The sequence below is a fragment of the Chiloscyllium plagiosum genome, chromosome 3 (assembly GCF_004010195.1).
Source record: "Chiloscyllium plagiosum isolate BGI_BamShark_2017 chromosome 3, ASM401019v2, whole genome shotgun sequence".
NCBI lineage: Eukaryota > Metazoa > Chordata > Chondrichthyes > Orectolobiformes > Hemiscylliidae > Chiloscyllium > Chiloscyllium plagiosum.
Genome location: NC_057712.1, coordinates 58,166,959 through 58,190,143, shown reverse-complemented (window position 1 = coordinate 58,190,143; position 23,185 = coordinate 58,166,959). Strand labels below are relative to the sequence as shown.

At 38.5% G+C, this 23,185-nt stretch overlaps 1 protein-coding gene across 1 annotated transcript in view; it reads left to right on the top strand.

Moving 5' to 3' along the window:
- The window catches only part of LOC122543786 (macoilin-like), a 127,171-nt gene that overhangs the window by 82,802 nt on the left and 21,184 nt on the right, over positions 1-23,185 (top strand). Inside the window, exons 4-6 of the mRNA XM_043682558.1 lie at positions 3,653-3,776; positions 11,383-11,561; positions 12,757-13,219. Coding sequence (XP_043538493.1) covers positions 3,653-3,776; positions 11,383-11,561; positions 12,757-13,219 — 766 coding nt within the window. The remainder of the gene's footprint in view (positions 1-3,652; positions 3,777-11,382; positions 11,562-12,756; positions 13,220-23,185) is intronic.

Here is a 23,185-nt window from a genome sequence, read left to right as displayed (position 1 = left end):
TTATGGTCTTATCTAATTTTCTGAAAGAATGAAGCCACTAGATTCCATATTTTAAAACAAAACAACTTTTTTTTATACAAAAGTTAAGCAAAACAAACACTATATAATAAATAACTGTCTATATTCTAAAAACCTAAATCAAAATAAATCAAATGAGAATTAAGCAAATTGTGGTCGATAGTAAACTATAAATTACACATTAATTTGCAGGTACGAGTAAGACAGACCAGCAATCTATTGAGTGTATAGATCATTAAACTCAGTCAAAAAGTCCTTCAAGTCCTCCTCAGGAAGAATTTCAGTTCCACTTTTTATAGAATACAGCAATGCACAACTAACCCAAGTTCCACTGGCCTGGTCTTCACCAACAATAGTACACAGGTGCTGCAGAACCTCCACAATTTTGTGTCGAATGCAATGTTATCTCCAAGTGAGACAACTGCTGAAGCCGTGTTTTTGCTGATTCACAGCTTCTGAGTCTAGCCTCTATTTCAATTTGTTTGTACTGCAGTACCCACTGAGCTGTGTTGACTCTATTTCTTTCTTTATTGTTTCAACCAGAAGTTTTGGTTTCCAATTTTAGTGTCAATCTTAGTTTCTTAGCAAATGAGAGGGCTGGTTTCTCATTTTATTAGGATCTCAAAAATACAATGCTAGTTTTAAACCACAGATTTAATCACATAAATGTAAATGTTACATAGTCTATTGTAAATTCATTTGTGTGGACCAGTTTCTTTAATCTCATGTATTTGCCATGTGTTTATTTGTTGATTTGAATCCAAAATAAGCAGCCCTTTAAAGACTTAATACTTGTCACACAAGCTTATTCAATTTTGTAAGAATTTAAAATGCTCTACTGATCGTTTTGAGCGGACTTACAGCAACCTTTCTCTCGAAAGAAATGTATGAAGTCATATTTAGCCAAAGGAATGCTTTCCCCTTTTTGGCTTTGATTTTGGCCTCACCCTGATGCATATCTTAAAATTGCTTATATTACACTAAAAGGAAAATCTCATTAAAATGGTTAGGTTACTGCAATGTATGGTGGTTAGGTTTGTTATAGGGTCTCTTGGGAATATTATATAATTTAGATTTTAAGTAGGAAAGAGGACTCCATTAAAGTGTCTTGCAAAACTAATGTTTAGCTTAATTTTATCTGTAATCTGTCAAGATATAAGTGCATTAAAATAATTTAGTGGCGGCACCAAGTCTGGTACTAGCTTGAGGGTGATACAGATTTTGTTTTTTCTTGTTGGATTAAATTTAAAGTGTCATGCGCATGCTCATTCTTGAATGAGATAAATCTATTTATTTACTTGGATTTTAATTTGTTTCTTTTTCATCAAATTTTTCCTTTTCTCTTGAGTGCACTGATTCATGCCAGCACACAAAATACCTGGGAGCAGCTACCCTTTGTTATCCTTCTTTGTTTGACAATCTTCTTAAAAGTAGTCTAAACAGTGAGTAGTGACAGACTATCAGGTTTGAGAAGCGTCATATCTATATTTGAACTGCGACAACTCATTAAGGCTCCTTCATTAGCACCTTCCAAATCAATGACCTATATTATCAGAATGACAAGAATAGCAAATCCAGCTTCACATAGATATTTTATATTAGATAGCAATAAATATCAGAATTTGGTTGAAGGCCTGGGGCATTGAGATGAATTTTAGTGTCATTATTGCCATCCCTACTAGAGATTGACTGTATCAACATGGGGCAGACACTGAATATGACACATTGCTGGTCTGTGTGTAGGCAATTTTCCACACAAGATAATATATTTACAAAGGCAGCTACCGAGGCATTTAACTTCCATTTCTTAAAAGTATAATACTCTGTCCTCGGAACATATTTCTAAAGCAGAAAACTAAACTTACAGTGTCTGAATTTCTACAGTTTTGGTAATTGAAATGGATATACCAGCATTTCTCGGGTAACATCCATTTTGTCTGTTTAATCACAATCATCGAGTTGATAGCTTTTCCATCACAGCCAGATTTAGAAACATAGAAACAGAGAACCTAGGAGCAGGAGTAGGCCATTCAGCCCTTTAATCCTGCTCTGTCATTTAATATCTCAATGCCTCTATCTCAATGCGATACTCCCATTTTCTTTTCCCGAAATACCTAATTCCTGTAGTAGAGAATTCCACAGGTTCACTACCCTTTGAGGGAAGAAATTTTTCCTTGTCTTGGTCCTAAATGGTCTGATTCATATATAAGGTTGTGATCCTTGGTTCCAGACTTCCAAACCCAAAAAACATGCTACTAGGCGATCATTGAAATAAATGATATTGTGGAATGGTGTTTGAGTACAAAAAAACACTGCTTCATGCCTCAGTTTCCAACAAAGACATTTAGGACAATGGCTGCTGGCCTTGTCAGTGATACCCTTACCCTAAAAACAGATAAAAGAAGTAATAAAATTGATGCCAGAATTAACTGAAACAAGTGGAAGTAATTGAAGAAGAATTTTAAAACTTTATTATTGACCTACATCTGGTTGAAATAATCTCAACACTGAAGGCCTGAGACCCTGTAAGACCATATTGTCTTTTTGAATCAGAATAGAAGTTCTGCATGAGTACCAAAATGGGGGTTGCTTTGTCTTACAGTGACTTTACAGAGATTTGACTATTTTTTGAAATGGAAGAATTAGTCATTAAAGCTACACAATTAAGCTGGATAGGACATATCTGAATACAGAAGTCTTAGTTATATATGAAAGTATTAGATTAGGTATAGGAGATATTTATAGTGCAAAGTAGTTTAAAGCGATTTTCAAATTTACCTTTCCATACTACCTTTCGATAATATCTCACCTTTTTGAAGTCCACATTAAGGGATGTGAGCATTACTGGCTGGGCCAGCACACATTGGTGATTTCTAATTGCCCTTGAGAATGCAGCAGTGAGCTGCCTTCTCGAACTGCTGCAGCCCTGGGTTGTAGGGATATCCCCAATGCTGTTAGGAAAGATGTTCGAGGATTTTAACTCAGTGACAGTGAATAAACAGTGATTTAGTTCAAAGTCAGGATGCGTGTGGCTTGGAGCAGAACTTACTGGAGATGGTTTGCCTGGAACTGCTACCCATGTCATTCTGGTAGTATAGTTCAATGATTTGGAAGATGATACTGAAGGAGCCTTGATGAGTTGTTGTAGTTCATATTGCAGAAGGTTCACACTGCTCCCACTGTCTATCAGTGGTGGAGAAAGTAAATGTTGGCAGTGGTGGAAAGGGTTGCATTCAATTGAGATGCTTTGTCTTGGATGGTAATAGGTACTGTTGATGTCGCATACATCAAGGCAAATGAAGAATATTCCACTATGCCCCTCACTTGTGCCATGTAGGACATGACTTCCCAATGTGGGGTTATGAGGTGAAATTTTGTGCTCCCAAACAATGAAGCAGCAATGACCACTGTGAACATAGCAATATTCCCACTGTAACAGGCCTCTACTCTCACAACACAACAACACTCTCTCCTAGCACAGATTATGCCACAGATTATGTTGCAACACATTAAAATGAAGTACACTGCTCCAAATTAACCTGCCATTGGGAATTATATCTGTAAACTGTATTTGATCAGATCTGTTTATCAATTATGTAATTTCTAACGCATGCCTTTCTTTTTTGCCCTGCAGATAGAGGTGGTTGCTTATCTACTTTGTCTCTTTGGATACTATTTATTTATATAGAAGCAACAATCAGATTTAAGGATTTAAGAAATTTCAATGTAGATCTTTGTCGCCCATTTGCAGCACACTGGTAAGTCAGTATATCGAGAAGGCTTTCGAATGTAAGAGACAGTCAGAACTTCAAAAGATAAACTTCATGTTAATAATTTTATTATTGTTCCTACTGATTTCATCCAATTGCATTTGGTGTTCTTGTTCACCAAAGAATTGAAAAGTTATAGATATTTTTAATCAACTTGTTCAGACATGCTGTAATACACATCTGGAGCGGCTGGAGCTTGAACCCAGGTTTACCTGGCTCAGAGGTAGGGACACTGCATCATAAGAGACTTATGATTTCTTCATCAGATATCAGACACTGGAGTCTATACAATAGTTCAGCTCTCCTTTGACAATGCAGGCTTGGAATTTGTGGGAATTTTGATGGTGAACTGAATGAGTTGTTACTGCTCTGACTCTTTGGTAGCACTATTGCCTCACATGTGGAGTTTGCATGCTCACTTCATATTTGTATCAGTTTTCTCCCACAGTCCAAAGATGTGCAGGTTAGGTGGATTGGCCAAGCTACATTGCCCTGCAATGTTTAGATATGTTCAGGCTAGGTTGGTTAATTCTGGTAAATATGGGGTGGTGGGATGCTTTTCAGAGGGTTAGTACAGACTTGATGGGCCTAATGTCCTCTGTCTGTACTTTAGGGATTCTATGACTACAATTTAAATATTCAGTGCAAGCAGAACTTAATGGAGAAGTCCTGAAGTTGTGGTCTGTCATTTGTTGCTTCTCTCTCCTGAATAACAATCCACAGAATCATTTGAACTGGTGAGAATTTCCATTTTTCCATTCTTACATTGCTATTAGAAATCCTGTTTAAAAATGTTCAATGCGATAGATTTTTCATTACAATCTGAGTCATAACCACTATTGATCAACTAACATGGCCTTCAAATATAATTTTTAATCTGTGGATTGTTATAAATTTCCCCATTTTACAATTACTTACTAGATTTTTTCTTTTTTTAAAACGTTTGTCCACACTTTTATCAAATACTTTAGCTACTATCTTTTCTATTTCCAAATTCTTATTTCATGCTCTCTAAAATTGGTAAAATGTGATTTGATTATCAATGTGTTTCATTTGGTGGTTGGCTGCCTGTGAAAATTCTGAAATGTATTTTGCTGTTTGAACAACTTAATGTCATCACTGCAGCTCAGACTGGAATTCCCATGTAATTGTTGCTACAATAAATTGAACACCAAGAGATTTCATAAATAACAGAGAAAACATATCAGCATGGCTTTGTTTGAGATCAACAGTGATTGTCCTTGCTTCACTCATGACAAGTATTTGGGTTAGTTTGATCTTGGAGTAGGATAAAGTGGCGGCAAAACATCGTGGGCTGAAGGGCCTGTACTGTGCTGTACTGTTCTATGTTCTATGTTCTGTTATGAAACCATATCCACTTCTTTGAGTGGATACACAATTCTTTCTGTAACCTGTGTTAGTTGATCATTGTCAATATTTACATCTTGCAAGCAAAAATTCCAAATAGCTATTCACTGAAAAACCTGATGTAACTTATATGTTGGTGCTGAAACAAGAATTTGAAAAGTAGAGATCACTGTAAACAATCCATTATGTTGTTGATAAAAAGAAAATCGAGCAAACTGAAAAAAAACTTTAGATTTAAATCCAACACTCAGAAGTACAGGTTGATCAAATTTCACACAACTGAATAGTAACTACCCTGTGCTAACTACCCAAAAATCTGTGATTATATTTTTATTTTCAAATTAAGCAAAATAGAACTCAAATCTGATCACCTGTTACAGTATAGCAATTTAAAAGAACATAGATTCCAGTACCAAAGTATTATTCTTGAATTGTGAATCCAACCGTAATAATTTATAGCAAACTTTGTTTTGACTGCCACCTTATGAACCAGCATGCTTGACAAATCGGCGAAATTATATACCTCAAATTCTGTGAGGTTTACTGTATTGTTCTGTCAAATTATTATTTTTTAAAATAATTTATTTACCTTAATGTAAATACTCTTGTTGTTCAATCAAACAGCCATACAAAATATCAACAGTTGATTTAATTTTGAGTCAACTTCTTCTCAACCACCACGATATACTGTGATGTCTGAGTAGTCAGTTGAGGGTGTGTGAGACAAGGCTTTCTGCTGGCAAATTTTATTTAAGGCAAAGTTGCATTATTATTTATGTGATATATGCTGGAAATAAAGTATATCAGTGATGTGGTTCCTCCTGCATTATGTTTCTATTACTTAGTGCGTGTTTTTACAGTGATTATGTGGCTCCCTTCAGTACCTGGAATATTTGATTAACATGCACATTCCTGGTTCTTTAGGTGCCAGTTTAAAAAAAAGTTTGCTCTAATCTTTTCTTTATTATTCAAATGGTGGATTTAAATGCAATTGATCTTTCCTTGAGGCACTGCAATCTGTGCATTTATAGTTGGCATGCAAATGGAAGCCATGTTTGTAATCCATAATTCATCATGCTATGAAAATAATAGAAACAGTGTCATCAACTAAATGAGCAATTTTCCATAGCAAGGCATCTAATATTCTCGACTGTTAATAAACATTATCCTCACACCTTGCTTTTTGTTGAAAGTGTGAGCTTGAAGGTTTGCAGCAGGAAAGTCAGGCGATCTGGCTCTGAGTGAAAAAGCAAGCAAACATGTATCATTTTAATCAATCAGATTGAAGCATTATGAAATTAATAACACAAGGCCAAAGGAGCAAGAGTGGGTGAATTCAATGCCAGATCTCATCTAGTAAGGAAAATAAAGATGGAAAGTATGATTAGATTGAGCAAAAAAAAAGCAAATATTTTAATATTTTAAATACCAATAGTAATTAAAGCCTGTAATAAGAGATGGCTGAGAAGAGGGATTTGGCACTGCCTTTCTTCAACAGAAACATGGAAGTTTGTCCTAGTACAGTGTAGAAGCATCCTCTACGGGTAGTGAGGAGGCCATCAGCAAGTCTTCCTATGGAATCAAAAAACCGAGAAGCAAAATTCTTGGCTACAAAATGTTATCAACCAATCAGAGCTTGTCAGCTGTTGTATTGAGCGGTGCTACTGCTGAACCTGTGGGTGCTGCCAAAAAGACAGGCAATGGAGTCCTAGGATGTCTGTGTGACTCAGACCACAGGTAGGTAATGTTTAGATTTGGAGAGGGTGAGGAGGGGTGTTGTAGTGGCTTGTCTGTGCATGGGTGCAGGGGATTCAGCTGCGAAGAGAGGTGGTGGCTCTCAGCAACACTTTTACCTTCCTAATGTCCAGTCTCTCAATCAGGCACTGAACACCTTCATTAATCCAACATCCCAGAGTTGACAAGCTGGTCAAGTAATTGTAGCTACAATGCGTGCTACGTGATGATATGCCCACCTGCAATTGAGTTAATACCAGCTGCAATGGAAGAAACTTTCAAGTGGTCATTAATTATTGTCAGAGCAGGAAATCAAATATGGGCCTTCCTGTCCAGAATGTAATCCTCATGGAGGCAGGATGGTGCTGTCAGTCTTCCTGATTGCACATCCTTCCCACCCCCAAGCTCACCAACAGGGACAACAGAAGGTCCCGCCCAATGTTCTGTGGGAATACCCTATTTCACTTTTTATCCAGGAGTTGCATTAGCAGTCTACTAGTTCTCTGACACCCCTCTATTTTCAACAGCCACTTCATACCATTTCAGTGGTGATCAAGTTTCTCAGCCACTTCTCTGCATCAATTAATTCTTCAACCCTCCCAATTTTGAGTCAATCACCTCACTACCTTCTCCATTTGCTGTATTAAATGAAATAAGGCAACATCAGAGCTCAAGAGCATTGACTACATGTTTCTTGTTCTACCACTTGAGAATAAGGTGCAATACTCTTTCTCAAGTAATTGAGGAGTCGATAAGATGAAACATCTCAGAAGCATCATGGGTAGGAAAATGGGAAAAGATACAAACCCTTTCAGTAGGTGTCTCAGTTCTCCATCTGCCTGAAATTTCAATAGAAGCAGAACTTCCTTTAAGAAAAAGCATTTTCTACATTGTACCAGGTTTACTGTTTAACACGGAAAATTACATGAACTCCATAGATGAGGTCTATAATTGGGAATATTTTAAAAAGAATGAATTGGCTCAGAACTGAATTAGTTGCTGCAACCCTTGCAAAGTAATTAATGATAATTTCTGCTACTTACCTTCCCATTCCATATTCTGCTTAATGTTAGCTTTGTCAATTAAAAATATTTAAGTGCATTTAAAATTTAAACTAAATTAAACTTAATGTTTGCCTTGAAAAACAGATCTGTTTTAGCACTACTGCTAATTCTGCTACACGCAGAATTATACAAAGTCACCAGCTGGATCAGAGGAGACATGAAGTGAGCCAATTAAAGATGATTGTATAACATCTTGCTATCTCTTATTGCCTGCTTCCCTTTGGATTGCTGTATTGAGATTTCAGATTCATATTCATTTTGTACCTAAAATGTATCATAACAATCTGCCTGATTATCACATTCAGAAATAACAACTTGCATTTATAAAGTGGCTGTAATGTAATAAAACCTTTTCAGTACTCCTCAGGAGTATTGTAGCCACATAAGAAGATATTAGAGCAGAAGACCACAGCTTCTTCAAAGAGGTTGGAATTAAAGGTGCATCTTACAGGAAGTGTGATAAAAAAGTGAAGAAATGTGTGGAGTTTGCACATTCTCCCAGTATCCTCTGGGTGCTTTGGTTTCCTCCCACAGTCCAAAGATGTGCAGGTTAGGTGAATTGGCTATGCTAAATTACCTGTAGTGTTAGGTGTAGGGGAATGGGTCTGGGTGGGTTGCGCTTCGGCAGGTTGGTGTGGACTTATTGGGCCGAAGGGCCTGTTTCCACACTGTAAGTAATCTAATCTAATCTAATCTAATAAATGCACAGTGGGAATTCCAAAACTAAGGGATTGGACAGCTGAACATTTAGCCACTAGTACTGAAGCAGCTAAAAGGAATGTGCTGAAAACCAGATTAGAGGATTATATGTAACTCACAGGAATGTGGGATTGGAGGAAATTATAGAGACACAGAGGCAAAGCCAAATATGGAAACAAGTGTAAGAATTTTAAAATCAATGTTGGCTGAGTAACTGGCAATTGATTTTTATTTGGCTAAATAAGGAACAGCCTTTGAAGGTTTCCACAGGTATTTAATATTAGTGAAGTCCAAAATGAGTAGTGCACATTAAGGTGAAAGTTTGGCTCTCACTTCAAGGTCTCACTCAGAATAAGGGGTAGTAAATTTAAAACAGAGCTGAGGAGAAACTATTTCTCGTAAGGGGTTGTGATTCTAGAATCCTCTACCCCAAAGTGTGGTGGATGCTGGAGGAATTTAAGGAGGAGTTAGACAGACTTTTAATTGGTAAAGGGTTCTGAATAGAGAACAGCTTTCTGAGAGAGATACATTGAGCAGCTTCCTGTGCAAAGTACAATACTCCAAGATTATCCCTTTTTTTGAAGAAAATGGAGGGATGTTGTGACAAGAATGTTAGCAAGAAGCTTCCTGGCGATTAAAGTGCACATGGTGAATGCAAAAGAAAGGCTGTAACTCTGGAAGAGAATGGAGATATTATAAAGCATTTTGAGCATAAGGAGAGAATATGTGATATAGCTGAGTTAACAGGAATGAGGGAGTCTACCTTACGCACCATGACAGCCCTCTGTCCCTGCAGTAACAATATTTTTTAAATGTACTGTGTTAAATTTACTTTTGTTTCATTGATAAATATGATTTAAACCTTCATTCACACTGTACTGTACATTGTGAGGGATATTTTTTGCTGGTCTACCCCAACTTGAGGGTTGGAATATAAAAGCAGAGATGTACTACTAAGACTTTATAAAGCTCTGGTTAGGCCCCATTTGGAGTACTGTGTCCAGTTTTGGTCCCCACACCTCAGGAAGGACATACTGGCACTGGAACGTGTCCAGCGGAGATTCACACGGATGATCCCTGGAATGACAGGTCTAACATATGAGGAACGGCTGAGGATACTGGGATTGTATTCGTTGGAGTTTAGAAGATTAAGGGGAGAACTAATAGAAACTTACAAGATAATACATGGCTTGGAAAGGGTGGACGCTAGGAAATTGTTTCCGTTAGGCGAGGAGACTAGGACCCGTGGACACAGCCTAAGAATTAGAGAGGGTAAATTCAGACTAGAAATGCGGAGACATTTCTTCAGCCAGAGAGTGGTGGGCCTGTGGAATTCATTGCCACGGAGTGCAGTGGAAGCCGGGACGCTAAATGTCTTCAAGGCCGAGATTGATAGATTCTTGTTGTCTAGAGGAATTAAGGGCTACGGGGAGAACGCTGGTAAGTGGAGCTGAAATGCGCATCAGCCATGATTGAATGGCGGAGTGGACTTGATGGGCCGAATGGCCTTACTTCCACTCCTATGTCTTATGGTCTTATGGTCTTAACTTCCCTTTTCCATTCGGCTCCATTATTTCTATTAAGCAATTTTGTATTAAGCGAGGTTTTGTTGGAATGCAGCTATGGTGTTACAGGAGAGCTATCGGTATCAGGAAGGAAATATGCAATTGTTACTAGTCTGGATTAGAAGTGATTCCAGATCCACAAAAAAATTTGTCTGTAGCTGCTCTTCTCAGGATTAGTCAAGAAACTTACTCAGTAGCTTCAAAGCCACGAGGGAAAACTAGCAACATTGAAGTAACTAGTTTCCACTGCAGGCACTTGAGCTGGAAGAATTTAGCTCTAGGTGAATACTGTGGATGCTAGCTTAACACTGTGATTTATCGATAATGCCTCAGTTTTATGTCTTTCAGCTTCTCAGATTTTACTCAAAGGAAATTTATTGTGATGCAACAAAAGTTACTCAACTATTTTGTAAACTTCTGTAACCTTTGTTACATTAGGTTATACAAAATAGGGATAGAACGAATGATTGTAAAATCCAGACTGATTTACCTCACTTAAAAACTACACTCAGTTTTAAAATCTTTATAATTCCACAGAATCTCAACATGCACAACATTTTTTTTTAAGCAAACAGGGAATTGTGAAAAAAGAAAACTTCACGTGGTTAGTGGCAAGAATGTGGAGCTTGCTACTACTGTGAATGATTGGGATGAATATTAGAGATGGATTTAAGGGGAGCTTGGATGATCAGATGAGGGAAGAGAGTAGGTGATATGCTGATGCAATTAGACTAGGAAGGATAGATGGAGGCTTGAATCGAGCATAATTATCAATAGAGATTAGGTGAGCTGAATGGACTGGATCAATGTTTTACATTCCTCATAATTCCATGATTTGTATAGCTAACTGTATTAGAAAATGTTTACAACTAACATCTGTAAGGTTATGATTATATCAAGATACTTCTTCAGGTTTTATTATTGTAGATGCTAAGGTCTAACATTCATTTTACTTTGCTAAGATAGATAAATGATCATTTATTTCTTTGCTTTTTGTAGTATCTTTTTGCAAGTAAATTGGCTGTTACATTTTCTTTCATTACTGCACGAACTAGACTTCAGATCTAATTATTTGACTGAAATTTCAGGGTTTTTTTCTCTCAAAGGTGCTATGCAAATGCAAATTCTTTGATTTATTAAGTGTTATTTCCTTTCTTCTTTTAGCATAGGGTATCCAGTGGTGTCTTTCGGTTTTGAATTTAAAAGTTACGTTTGCTACAAAATTAAACTAAGGAAACAAAAAGAAGTTAAAAAACAGAATGAATTCTTCATGCAAATTCTACGGCAGGCCTTACCTTTAGAACCACAACTGCAAACAAGACTGGACCAGAGTTTGGAAGAAGGTATATGGAACAGAATTCCCATTCCCCTTTTTTCTGTTTTTATTTGATACTAACTTTATCATTGCCAGATTTTTCTTCCATAAATCAATGCTTTTATCCTATATTCTTGACCAAGTCCTTGTTGCGGTTACAAAGTATGTTTAATAGCCAAGTCCAATATATTGAATTTTGAATATTTGGTGCTCATTCCATTAAAAATTGCAATAGCCCACTATTCATAAATATTGTTTGGAGTGTTTTGCTTACATTGATTTTTGCAAAGATGATACCATTCATAGATAAAATATGGTTGTTAAATTGCTCTACTTGTGTAGTTTCCACCTCACTGATCCACTGCCATAGAATAAATGGTACACACATAGCAAAAGGAAGTATGTATCTTTGCCCACAACACTAACGGGATTAATCAAATATATTCTACGACAGAAAAACACCACCTAGCAGAGACCTGTAGGCCCAGCAAACTAGAAGACTACTCACCCCTTATACTTTACTCAGTTGTTTCAAATAGTATTTTTATTTTATTCAAAATTGGTATGTGGTCCATGAGCACTAGAGGATCACTGTTAAAGAGACAAGTGGTTATATAGTTTGAGGGTCACCATTATGAATCAAGGATGGGGCAAGGCAAATATTCAGACTTTCATGAACTACCACAGCTGGTATAGGGATTGAACCAATCCTGTTGGCATCATTCTACACCATACTCTAACCACAAAACCAGCAGTGCTAATGGGGTTGCACCATTATTCTGAGGACCTGTATAAACTAGCTTGGTCTTCAATATGATACACTAAACCATTAACATCTGAAAGGAAAAATACATGTCCATAACCATTTTAGGAATGGATTCCTCCCCAAAATATCTTATTTTGAAGGTTGGATATGCAAAACATGAATCTGTCTTGAACAGAAACTGCTGGAGAAACTCAGAGGGTTTGGCACCATCTGTGGAGAGAGAAACAGAGTTGATGTTTAGAGTCCAGTGATCCTTCTTCAGGAACTGGACTCAGAACATCAACCCAGACCTGCTGAGTAATTCCAACAATTTCTGTTTTTGTTTCAGATCTTCAGCACCAGCAGTTCTTTGTTTTATTTTTATATGAATCTGTCTTTTCTGCTCACAGATTTTGATAAATTGATGTATATTTACAATGTTCCCTTCATATTATAACTTTTTTCTCTTTTTCTTTAGCATTTAAAGCGCTTCCACTATCCTCTCAATACCAGCATCCAACGAGAGCCATTACAATAGGGAAGAAATACACTTTAGCCTTACCAGAACTGGAATTTAAAGATAAAGGCAAAGAGAAAGAGAAGGAAGTCACAAAACAAGCTGTCACAGCCAATCACTGTTTACAAGCAACTGATTCTAGAATGACTGATACAGAGTGTACAGAAAATTACTTCAACAAGAATTCAGAGTATGAGTCATCTGGTAGCACAGAAAATCTACCCCATGATGATTTATGTGCTGAATCTTCAAAGATTTGCAAGCACTTATCACCAAAGGCACATGGTGCGTCTAATGGCAATGTGATCTTTGCTAAAAATGAGAAGAAGCAAAAGTGTTCAAGCAAAAACACAAGCATGCGGAAAGGGATATTTGAAAATGGCTCTTTAAATAATCAGAACAGCAAACCAGAGACTGTACTACGGTAAGATGTCCTTGTTTTTTTCTAGGATTCTATTGTAGAAAAGAGTGTAGTTAAATGTCAGTGTGATGAGCTTGGCTATGAAACGATTCCTTCAAGGGATGTGGGCATAACTAGGAAGACCAGAAATTATTGTCTATCTCTAAGTGTCATTGAGAAGGTCCTGGAAAGCCACCTTCCTGAATACAACTGCACACTTTTCTTAGCCTCACAGAGCAGTCAAAGCCACAATTTCTGTAGGTTTGGAGCTACGGAAAGACCATATCAGGTAAGGACAACAGATAATCTGCCCAAAGGACATTGAACCAGATACTATTTTAAAACAGCTTGGTAATTTTATGGTCACATACTACTGATACACATTTAAAAAAAAAATTATTGAAGTTTTATTTAATTGATTGAATTGAAGTTCCTCAGCTTCTATGGTAAGGTTTGAATGAATCTTTGGATCACTTCTGGCTTCTGAAATATGTAAGAAAAATACTGAAGATGCTGGAAATCTGAAATTAAAAACAGAAAATGCTGGCAGGCCAAACAACCTCTATGGAAAGAAACAGAGTTAACTTTTCAGGTTGATGATTACATTTTGCCAGAACCTCCGCCTGAAATGGTAACACCTTTTCTCTCTCCATTGACATTGCCTGACCTCCTGAGTGTTTCCAGCATTATCTGTATTTCAGGCCTCTTGGTCCAGCAATTCACCATTATGCTTATCATATTCTGGGTATATTTGTGAACAAATCAATACATACATTTAATATTACCATATCCCAGATCATTGAAAGTAATAGAAAGCAGTAGTGGTAGTGTAATGATTACTTGCTCCCAGCTAATGAACAAGAATGTCAGCTTTTACTGAACCTAGAGTTAATGCTGGAGGGGTCCACATAAGCAAAGAGTTATTGAATACTCTAATTGTTTCATCAAACTGAAACCTCTTTGCACTTTATCTTTGCATGCAAGCCATCATTTGCCTAGTAAAGGAAGCTTGTACTTTTTCAACTATGCAGGTTGCATTTGCATTTACAGATCCTTTCAAATATAGCATCAGTGGGATAGTTGAATGTAAGCCACCACCTTCACCTCATTTAATCATCTATCTGCTCAACTTCCAAGTGCAAAATAGATAGTCATGAGTTGAATTTCTCTTGTTAGCATTATTTAAATGAATGAATTTGTATTCATTTGTACTTTGGTAGATTGAAAATAACCACATTTTGATCAGTACCAACATTTAAGTTCACACAAATTAATGCTCCCATGGATGAGCAAAAGTTTTACCATCTCTAGTTAGATGTATTATTGGAGATGATGCCAGATTATTAACTCCACTTCCTCAGGTCAAATCTCTGCATGCTTGGGCATTTTATTTGGATGCACAACAATTTGATTGATATATTCTATGGCACTATGTTTTTGTTTAAACCTACAAGTGGGCATTCTTGGGATTGATCAGAAACAGCAATCAAGACACCTGAAGTTTAAGAAAGTGTTGCACTGCTGACATCATTATGGAATTAGAATGAGTAAAATGTAATTTGTTAAATTCTGCAGAAACTGCTTTGTTTTTCATTCTAAAGTAGACAAGCAGAAGGCTGGAAGAACACAGCAAGCCAGGCAGCATCCAGAGATGGAGAAGTCGACATTTTGGGTATAAACCAAGAAGGGTTATTGCTGAAACGTCCACTTCTCCACCTCTGGATGCCACCTGGCTTGCTGTGTTCTTCCAGCCTCCTGCTTGTCTATTTCAGAATCCAGCATCTGCAGTTTTATTGTCTGTCTTTCATTCAGGCAAGAACATATTTACAATGAACTGGGAGCTGAATCTGAAGGAACTTTGCAAACTTAATGCCAGAGTAAAGGTAAAGGTGACACAGAAATTCATATGGACCTGAAATGAGCTGACAGTAATCTCACCAAAAGGCAAAAACAACCTTCTGGTTCAGGTTCTGAAGAAGGATCACTAGATCCAAATGTAAACTCTGCTTTCTCTCCACTGACTGTACCACGTCTTCTTAGTTTCTCCAGCAATTTCTGTTTTCATTGAGCAAAACAGCCTTGTTGGATCGAAATAAAGTGGAGCTATCTGCTCAGTACATTAGCAAACCTATAATGCGATATAAGTATAAACTGTGTATTGATGTTTATACACATAAAGTAAGTCAAGTTGCACTACAGAGAAATAAAATCACAAAAGCAATATGAAAATGTGATAACTTACTGCAATGCTAACATCCAGCTAAAAATCTTGATTTATGAAAAGTATTGTGTATTGTAACTATTTGGGATAAATAAAAAAGTATGAATTTATTCATTACAAATTTTCAGCCATACAAAAATCACTAACAATAAAAAAAATTGATAATCTGCATTGTGTATATACATAGAGTCAGAGAGTTGTACAGCATGGAAACAGACCTTCGGTCCAACTCGTCCATGCCGACCATATATCCCAACCCAATCTCGTCCCACCTGCCAGCAGCCTGCCCATATCCCTCCAAACCCTTCCAATTCATATACACATCCAAATGCCTTTTAAATGTTGCAATTGTACTAGCCTCCACCACTTCCTCTGGCAGCTCATTCCATACACATACCACCTTCAGAGTGAAAATGTTGCCTCTTAGGTCCCTTTTATATCTTTCCCCTCTCACCCTAAACCTATGCCCTATAGTTCTGGACTTCCCAACCACAGGGAAAAGACTTTGTCTATTTATCCTATCCATGCCTCTCATGATTTTATAAGCCTCCATAAGGTCACCCCTTAGCCTCTGACACTCCAGGGAAAACAGCCTCAGACTATTCAGCCTTTTCCAATAGCTTAAATCCTCCATCCCTGGCAACATCCTTGTAAATCTTTTCTAAACCCTTTCAAGTTTCACAACGTCCTTCTGATAGGAAGGAGACCAGAATTGCACACAATATTCCAACAGTGGTCTAACCAATGTCCTGTATAGCCGCAACATGACCTCCCAACTCCTGTACTCAATATTCTGACCAATAAAGGAAAGCATGCCACATGCTTTCTTCACTATCCTATCTAACTACAACTCCACTTTCAAGCAGCTATGAACCTGCACTCCAAAGTCTCTTTGTTCAGCAACACTCCCTAGGACCTTACCATTAAGTGTATAAGTCCTGCTAAGACGTGCTTTCCCAAAATCCAGCACCTCCCATTTATCTAAATTAAACTCCATTTGCCTCTCCTCAGCCCATTGGCCCACCTGATCAAGATCCTGTTGTAATCTGAGGTAACCTTCTTCGCTGTCCACTATACCTCTAATTTTGGTGTCATCTGCAAATCATTTATATAAATGATGAAAAGTAATGGACCCAGCACCGATCCTTGCGACACTCCACTGGTCACAGGCCTCCAGTCTGAAAAACAACCCTCCACCACCACCCTCTGTCTTCTACCTTTGAGCCAGTTCTGTATCCAAATGGCTAGTTCTCCCTGTATTCTGTGAGATCTAACCTTGCTCACCGGTCTCCCATGGGGAACCTCGTCGAATGCCTAACTGAAGTCCATATAGATCACGTCTACTGCTCTGCCCTCATTAATCCTCTTTGTTACTTCATCAAAAAACTCAATCAAGTTTGTGAGACATAATTTCCCATGCACAAAGCCATGTTGACTATCCCTAATCAGTCCTTGCCTTTCCAAATACAGTATATCCTGTCCCTCAGGATTCCCTCCGACAACTTGCCCACCACTGACATCAGGCTCACTGGTCTATAGTTCCCTGGTGTGTCCTTACCATATTTCTGAAACAGTGGCACCATGTTAGCCAACCTCCGGTCTTCCAGCACCTCATCTGTCACTATCGATGATATAAATATATCAGTAAGAGGTCCAGCAATCAGTTCTCTAGCTTCCCACAGAGTTCTAGGGTACACCTGATTAGGTTCTGGGGACGTATCCATTTTTATGCATTTCAAGACATCCAGCACTTCCTCCTCTGTAATACGGACATTTTACAAGATGTCACCATCTACTTCCCTGCAGTCTATATCTTCCATGTCCTTTTCCACAGTAAATACTGATGCAAAATACTTGTTTAGTACCTGCGCCATTTCCTGTGGCTCCACACAAAGGCTGCCTTGCTGATCTTTGAGAGGCGCTATTCTCTCCCTAGTTACCCTTCTGTCCTTTGGATTCTCCTTAACTCTATTTGCCAAAGCTATCTCATGTCCCCTTTTTACCCTCCTGATTTCTCTCTTAAGTATACTTTTACTGCTTTTATACTCTTCTAAGGATTTACTCGATCTAACCTGTCTGTACCTGACATATGCTTCCTTCTTTTTCTTAACCAAACCTTCAATTTCTTTAGTCATCCAGCATTCCCTATACCTACCAGCCTTTCCTTTTACCCTAACAGGAATATGCTTTCTCTGGACTCTCGTTATCTCATTTCTGAAGGCTTCCCATTTTCCAGCCATCCCTTTACCTGCTAACATCTGCGCCCAATCATCTTTTGAAAGCTCTTGCCTAACACTGTCAAAATTGTCCTTCCTCCAATTTCGAACTTCAACTTTTAGATCTGGTCTATCCTTTTCCATCACTATTTTAAAACAAATAGAGTTATGGTCACTGCCCCAAAGTGGTCCTCCACTGACACCTCAGTCACCTGCCCTGCCTTATTTCCCAAGAGTAGGTCAGGTTTTGCACCTTCTCTAATAGGTACATCGACATACTGAATCAGAAAACTTTCTTGTACACATTTAACAAATCCCTCTTCATCTAAACCCTTAACATTATGGCTGTCCCAGTGTATGTTTGGAAAGTTAAAATCCCCTACCATAACCACCCTATTATTCTTACAGATAACTGAAATCTACTTACAAAATTGTTTCTCAATTTCCCTCTGACTATTAGGGGGTCTATAATACAATCCCAATAAGGTGATCATCCCTTTCCTATTTCTCAGTTTCACCCAAATACCCTCCCTGGATGTATTTCCAGGAATATCCTCCCTCAGCACAGCTGTAATGCTATCCCTTATCAAAAACACCACTCCCCTCCTCTCTAGCCTCCCTTACTGTCCTTCTTGTAACATTTGTATCCTGGAACATTAAGCTGCTAGTCCTGTCCATCCCTGAGCCATGTTTCTGTAATTGCTATGATAGCCCAATCCCATGTTCCTAACCATGCCCTTGGAACCCAACGGACTTTTCATTACATTAGAGCCAGTCTCAATACCAGAAACTTGGCTGTTCATGCTATGTATCCCTAAATGTCCCATCACCCCCTACATTTTCCAAAACAGCATTCTTGTTTGAAATGGGGATAGCCACTGAAGACACCTGTTCTACCTGCCTACCTCTCCTCCCTTTCCTGGAGTTAACCCATCTATGTGACTGTATCTGAGACTTTCCCCACTCTTCCAATAACTGCCATCCATCACATCCCCTTGCTCTTGTAAATTCCTCATTTTCTCTAACTGCCTCTTCAACCAATCAATTCGATCTGATATGATTCACAACCAATGGCATTTATTGCAGATATAATCCTCAGTAAGCCGTAAGCTCTCCCTAAACTCCCACATCTGACAAGAAGAGCATATTACTCTACTAAGGGCCATTTTGGTTTCTTTCAATCTACAGACCCAGAAAATAGCATTGTCTTATTCCTCTACAAAACACTGCTCCAAGTTAAATTAATATTTATGGCTTATATTTTAAGGTTAATCAAGAGACATAGCTCAATAAAACATATAATCAAGAAAGAACCCATTCTACTGCAGACTTATTTTAAGGCCGTACTTAAAATCCTCTTATCTGCTTCTGTGCTGTGACCTTTCCCAAACAGGTTCTTCCAATATTAGTTGTGAATTTCACTATTTTTTAATTTTCTCAGATGCATTCCAATGTCCGGCGATACATGAATTCAACAGCAAAGGCAGTAACTGCTGACTCTGTCAGTTAGCAATATGTGTTTCTTTCTCTCTCTCTCTCTCCTGCACTGACCCCACCATGTGCTTCCTTTGTCTGTTCTTCTCCCTTTTAAAACTGCTGTTGTTTTGATTTTTTTTCTCCAAAGTTCCAAAACAATGCAACAGCATATAAAACAGTAATTGCTGCTCCTGGAATTTGAGGAAATCACCTCCAACACCTAAAACACCTCAAAAAAGAAGCGACTATTACAGCCAGAAAATTTTCCTGTCCTCCATCTTGGATTACCCAGAATTCATATTAGCCAGATTCCTTCAGAATTGAAAATTTGGGTTATCCAAGATATTCGAGATCAAACCAGAAGGCAAAAAGGGCTTTCTGTTTGGTTGGCAGCAGCAGCATTTGGGAAATTGATTTACCTTTTCCAGCGGCTGCAAACAGTCAGAGTTTCACAGAACAGGAATTATTTTCATTAATGCATTTTAGTCAAACCTCACATGATTGCTATATCAATGTAAACAAAACATTTACATGATATGGGACAAGTGAAGTTTCCATTCATGATCTGCAGTCATATGTTACAAACAAAAGAAAATTAGATTTGTAATCAATTCATAGCTTTCACACAGGATCTCTTTTGTTCTCTCATCACTCACATTCAATGAAATTTGCACTGAAGTAATTTATAGAGTCAGTAACAAATAAAGCTGTTCATTCGCTGAGGCAAGCAGTGACTTCTGGAAACCATTAAATCCAATAAATTACTTCAAAATGGACTACAGGGATTCAGCAAAGATTTATGTAAATCATGTGTAACAATCCAACACTGACGACATTACTGGGGAGCTGACCAAGAACACCAAAGTAGTAGATTTCAGAGCTCCTACAATGAAGACACCTCAATTTAATTTTGAGTTCAGAACAAGTCTAGTATAAATCCAATCTTTCAGAAGATGTCTGAAACTGATTGTCAAAAAAAGTACAACACGACTCATTGCAATCAAGTAAGATTACAAGTAGCAGGTGTGGTCCTCCTAAAATATAAAGTGGGTCATCATTATTATTTTTATCTTCTTTCAAGCTATCATTTATAAATAACAATGCAACAATAAAAGTCAGACTAATGCAAACACAGCCTTCTTTGCACATTGAACTTGGCCCAAAGAACTATATGGTAACATTAATTGGCTATTATATAATGCAGAGCTGTTTGTAACTTAGCAACATGCTACAGCAATAACTCATGTCTAACTAGAGCTGCATCAAGGATATTATTTATGGTTTCATTCTGTCACAACCTCTGATTCTGTGCATACCACTCGAATGCCGATCAGAGGTTGGATGTCTGGGCAAAAACATTAGGGGTAACATAGGTCAGAAATCTAAAGTGCTGTGGAGCTTTCTAATTTGTTTCAGAAAGTGTATTTTACAAGAAAGACTGTTGTAGAGATGGAAAATTACAGATGTAAAAACTTCTGTGGGTGACTAATAGAATGTAACATCTAAAAATGTCAAAGGAACTAGACTGTCATCCACAGCAAGTTCATTAAGATCCAATCTACTGGAAATTCGACCATAAGAACCTGCACAGTTTACTGCAAAAACATTTTCTTACACGACCTTAACTTCAACTAAAAGCATCAACTGACCAAAAACTATAGGCCTGCCATAAAAGATAGGCTGAAACATTTTATTTCTTCATCTCTACCTAAACTATTAATTATAAAGGATAATGTATGAGAGTTGGATGAGCAAGATGTAATGTCTTCAAACCTCCACAGTAAGTGTGGGTTAATAAATGACCCACGCTTTAAAGCAAAACTCACAAAAAGGCTTGCTGTTACCATTACTTCAATGGAGAGAATTGCTCTGAGGGTAAGAAATCGCTCACATACAGAATAAATTGATCATGGATAATATGAGAAAACATGAAAAGAACGGTGACCAAACTCTCAGAATGAAGCAACACATTCAGTGCCTAGAAGAGCTGTGTTATGTTCTGTACAGAATGAACGTGTGTTAGCTATCCTTGATTAGTCAGCTCAGAACCCGAGTATTCAATGTTCATGGGATACATGAAGTGCTGATCACCCATGAAGTAGGAAGAATGGACCAATGCTGACTGAGGAGGTATCCTGAAGAAGGGCTCATGCCCGAAACATCGATTCTCCTGCTCCTTGGATGCTGCCTGACCTGCTGCGCTTTTCCAGCGACACGTTTTCAGCTCTGATCTCCAGCATCTGCAGTCCTCACTTTCTCCTCTGAGGAGGTATCCATCTATACTCCAACAACTGGCTCTGTCTAGCAAGGGCTAAGGATGTCCCTGAGGATGACATGAGTAAGCTCTACCCACTTCCTCTGAGGCAGTAATGGGAGCACATTGTAGGAGACCCTGAATGAAGTGGACACCAAGTTAGATAAATCACTAATTTCCTCACTGTGGTGTATTGTGGATTACAGACACAGATATTAACAGAAAAGAAATGTCAGCTTCTCACATGGCAGTGAGGGTAACAGTGGGTGACAGTTGAGGTTGCAGGCAGTAGATTAACTTGCTGTGACAATATGATTACCCACGTTGGATGTACATTTTTCTGTGCCTGAACATGCTTGCTGCATTCACAATCATGTGGTTAGTCCTGCAGGTCTCAAAGTTCATCTGCTCAACCTTTACTGGCTCAGAATATGCTTTGTTAAAATTGGTCCTTGCACAGGCTTCATTGTGATGCCCAATCCTTTCATGGTGAAATGGAACACCCAGTACAGCAGAGGATTCCCCTCTGTGTCATCTGCTCCATCCTCCTGTTCATTTTCTTCCCCTGATGATGTCAGACCTTCTCTCTGACACCTCAAGAGTCACTCCTCTTTGGTGGACCATAGTGCACAGTGTACAGCAGACCACAATCAGGTGAGAAACTCTGACAATATGAGTGCTGCAGGGTTACAGTTGAGTGATACAGGCAATAAAAGTGTACCATCTGTTGCCAGATGGTTTGGCTGATTTGGGGTCCTTGTCAGCATGAAGCTGTCATACGCCCTTTTGAACTGCATTTTGTTGTATGCTATATAGTGGCTGGGGAGGCAGCATTTCAGAAAGTGGTTCTTGTCCTCTGAAATTCATCTGCTAAGCTGTAGGTGATGGAAGGAGTGGGGAAGGGTTGATGGAGGAGATGAAGTTGTGGTGTATAGATCCTGGTAGCTTCCAAGAAAGTTGCCGCATGATATGCAGGAACATTTTGTTGAGTACCAGTTACATGTTTATTGACTTGTAGGCATGCTTGTTTGTAAAGGGTCGAAAAATGTGGCACTGGAAAAGCACAGCAGGACAGGCAGCATCTGAGGAGCAGGGGAGACGACATTTCGGGCATAAGTCCTTCATCAGGAATATGCTTGAAACATCAATTCTCCTGCTCCTCGGACGCTGCTTGACCTGCTGTTTTTTCTAGTGCCACACTTTTCGACTCTGGTCTCCAGCATCTGCAGTCCTTACTTTCTCCTTGCTTCTTTATAAACCTCTCCTATTAATAGGTTCCCTGACGGCTACTTATTAAGAGGAGTAGTCAATGGTGCCCTCATTAGTGTGAACCCAGTAATCGCAGAAAATCCAAGTGTTGTCTCAATCTGGGATGTCCCATTTGTGGGGACTCTAATGAAGCAGACTACAAAATACCACAGGAGGTCTGCACTTGGGCCCTGAAATGACACAGAGGTGAAGTAAACCAAGGTCAGAGTTACCTTGCCTGCTGCTGGAAGGGTTGGGCTTTGTGTGGAGGGAGGTGTAATCTCCATTGTCAAGGGCCCAGATGTCAATCACCAATTCCCTGGGAGCTGCAGTCTCCCAGACTCATCACCTTTTGACATTTCCAGGTAGCTTTGCCTATTGCAGTACATCCAATAACTTAGAGTCATAGAGTCATAGAGATGTACAGCATGGAAACAGACCCTTCGATCCAACCCGTCCATGCCGACCAGATATCCCAACCCAATCTAGTCCCACCTGCCAGCACCCGGCCCATATCCCTCCAAACCCTTCCTATTCATATACCCATCCAAATGCCTCTTAAATGTTGCAATTGT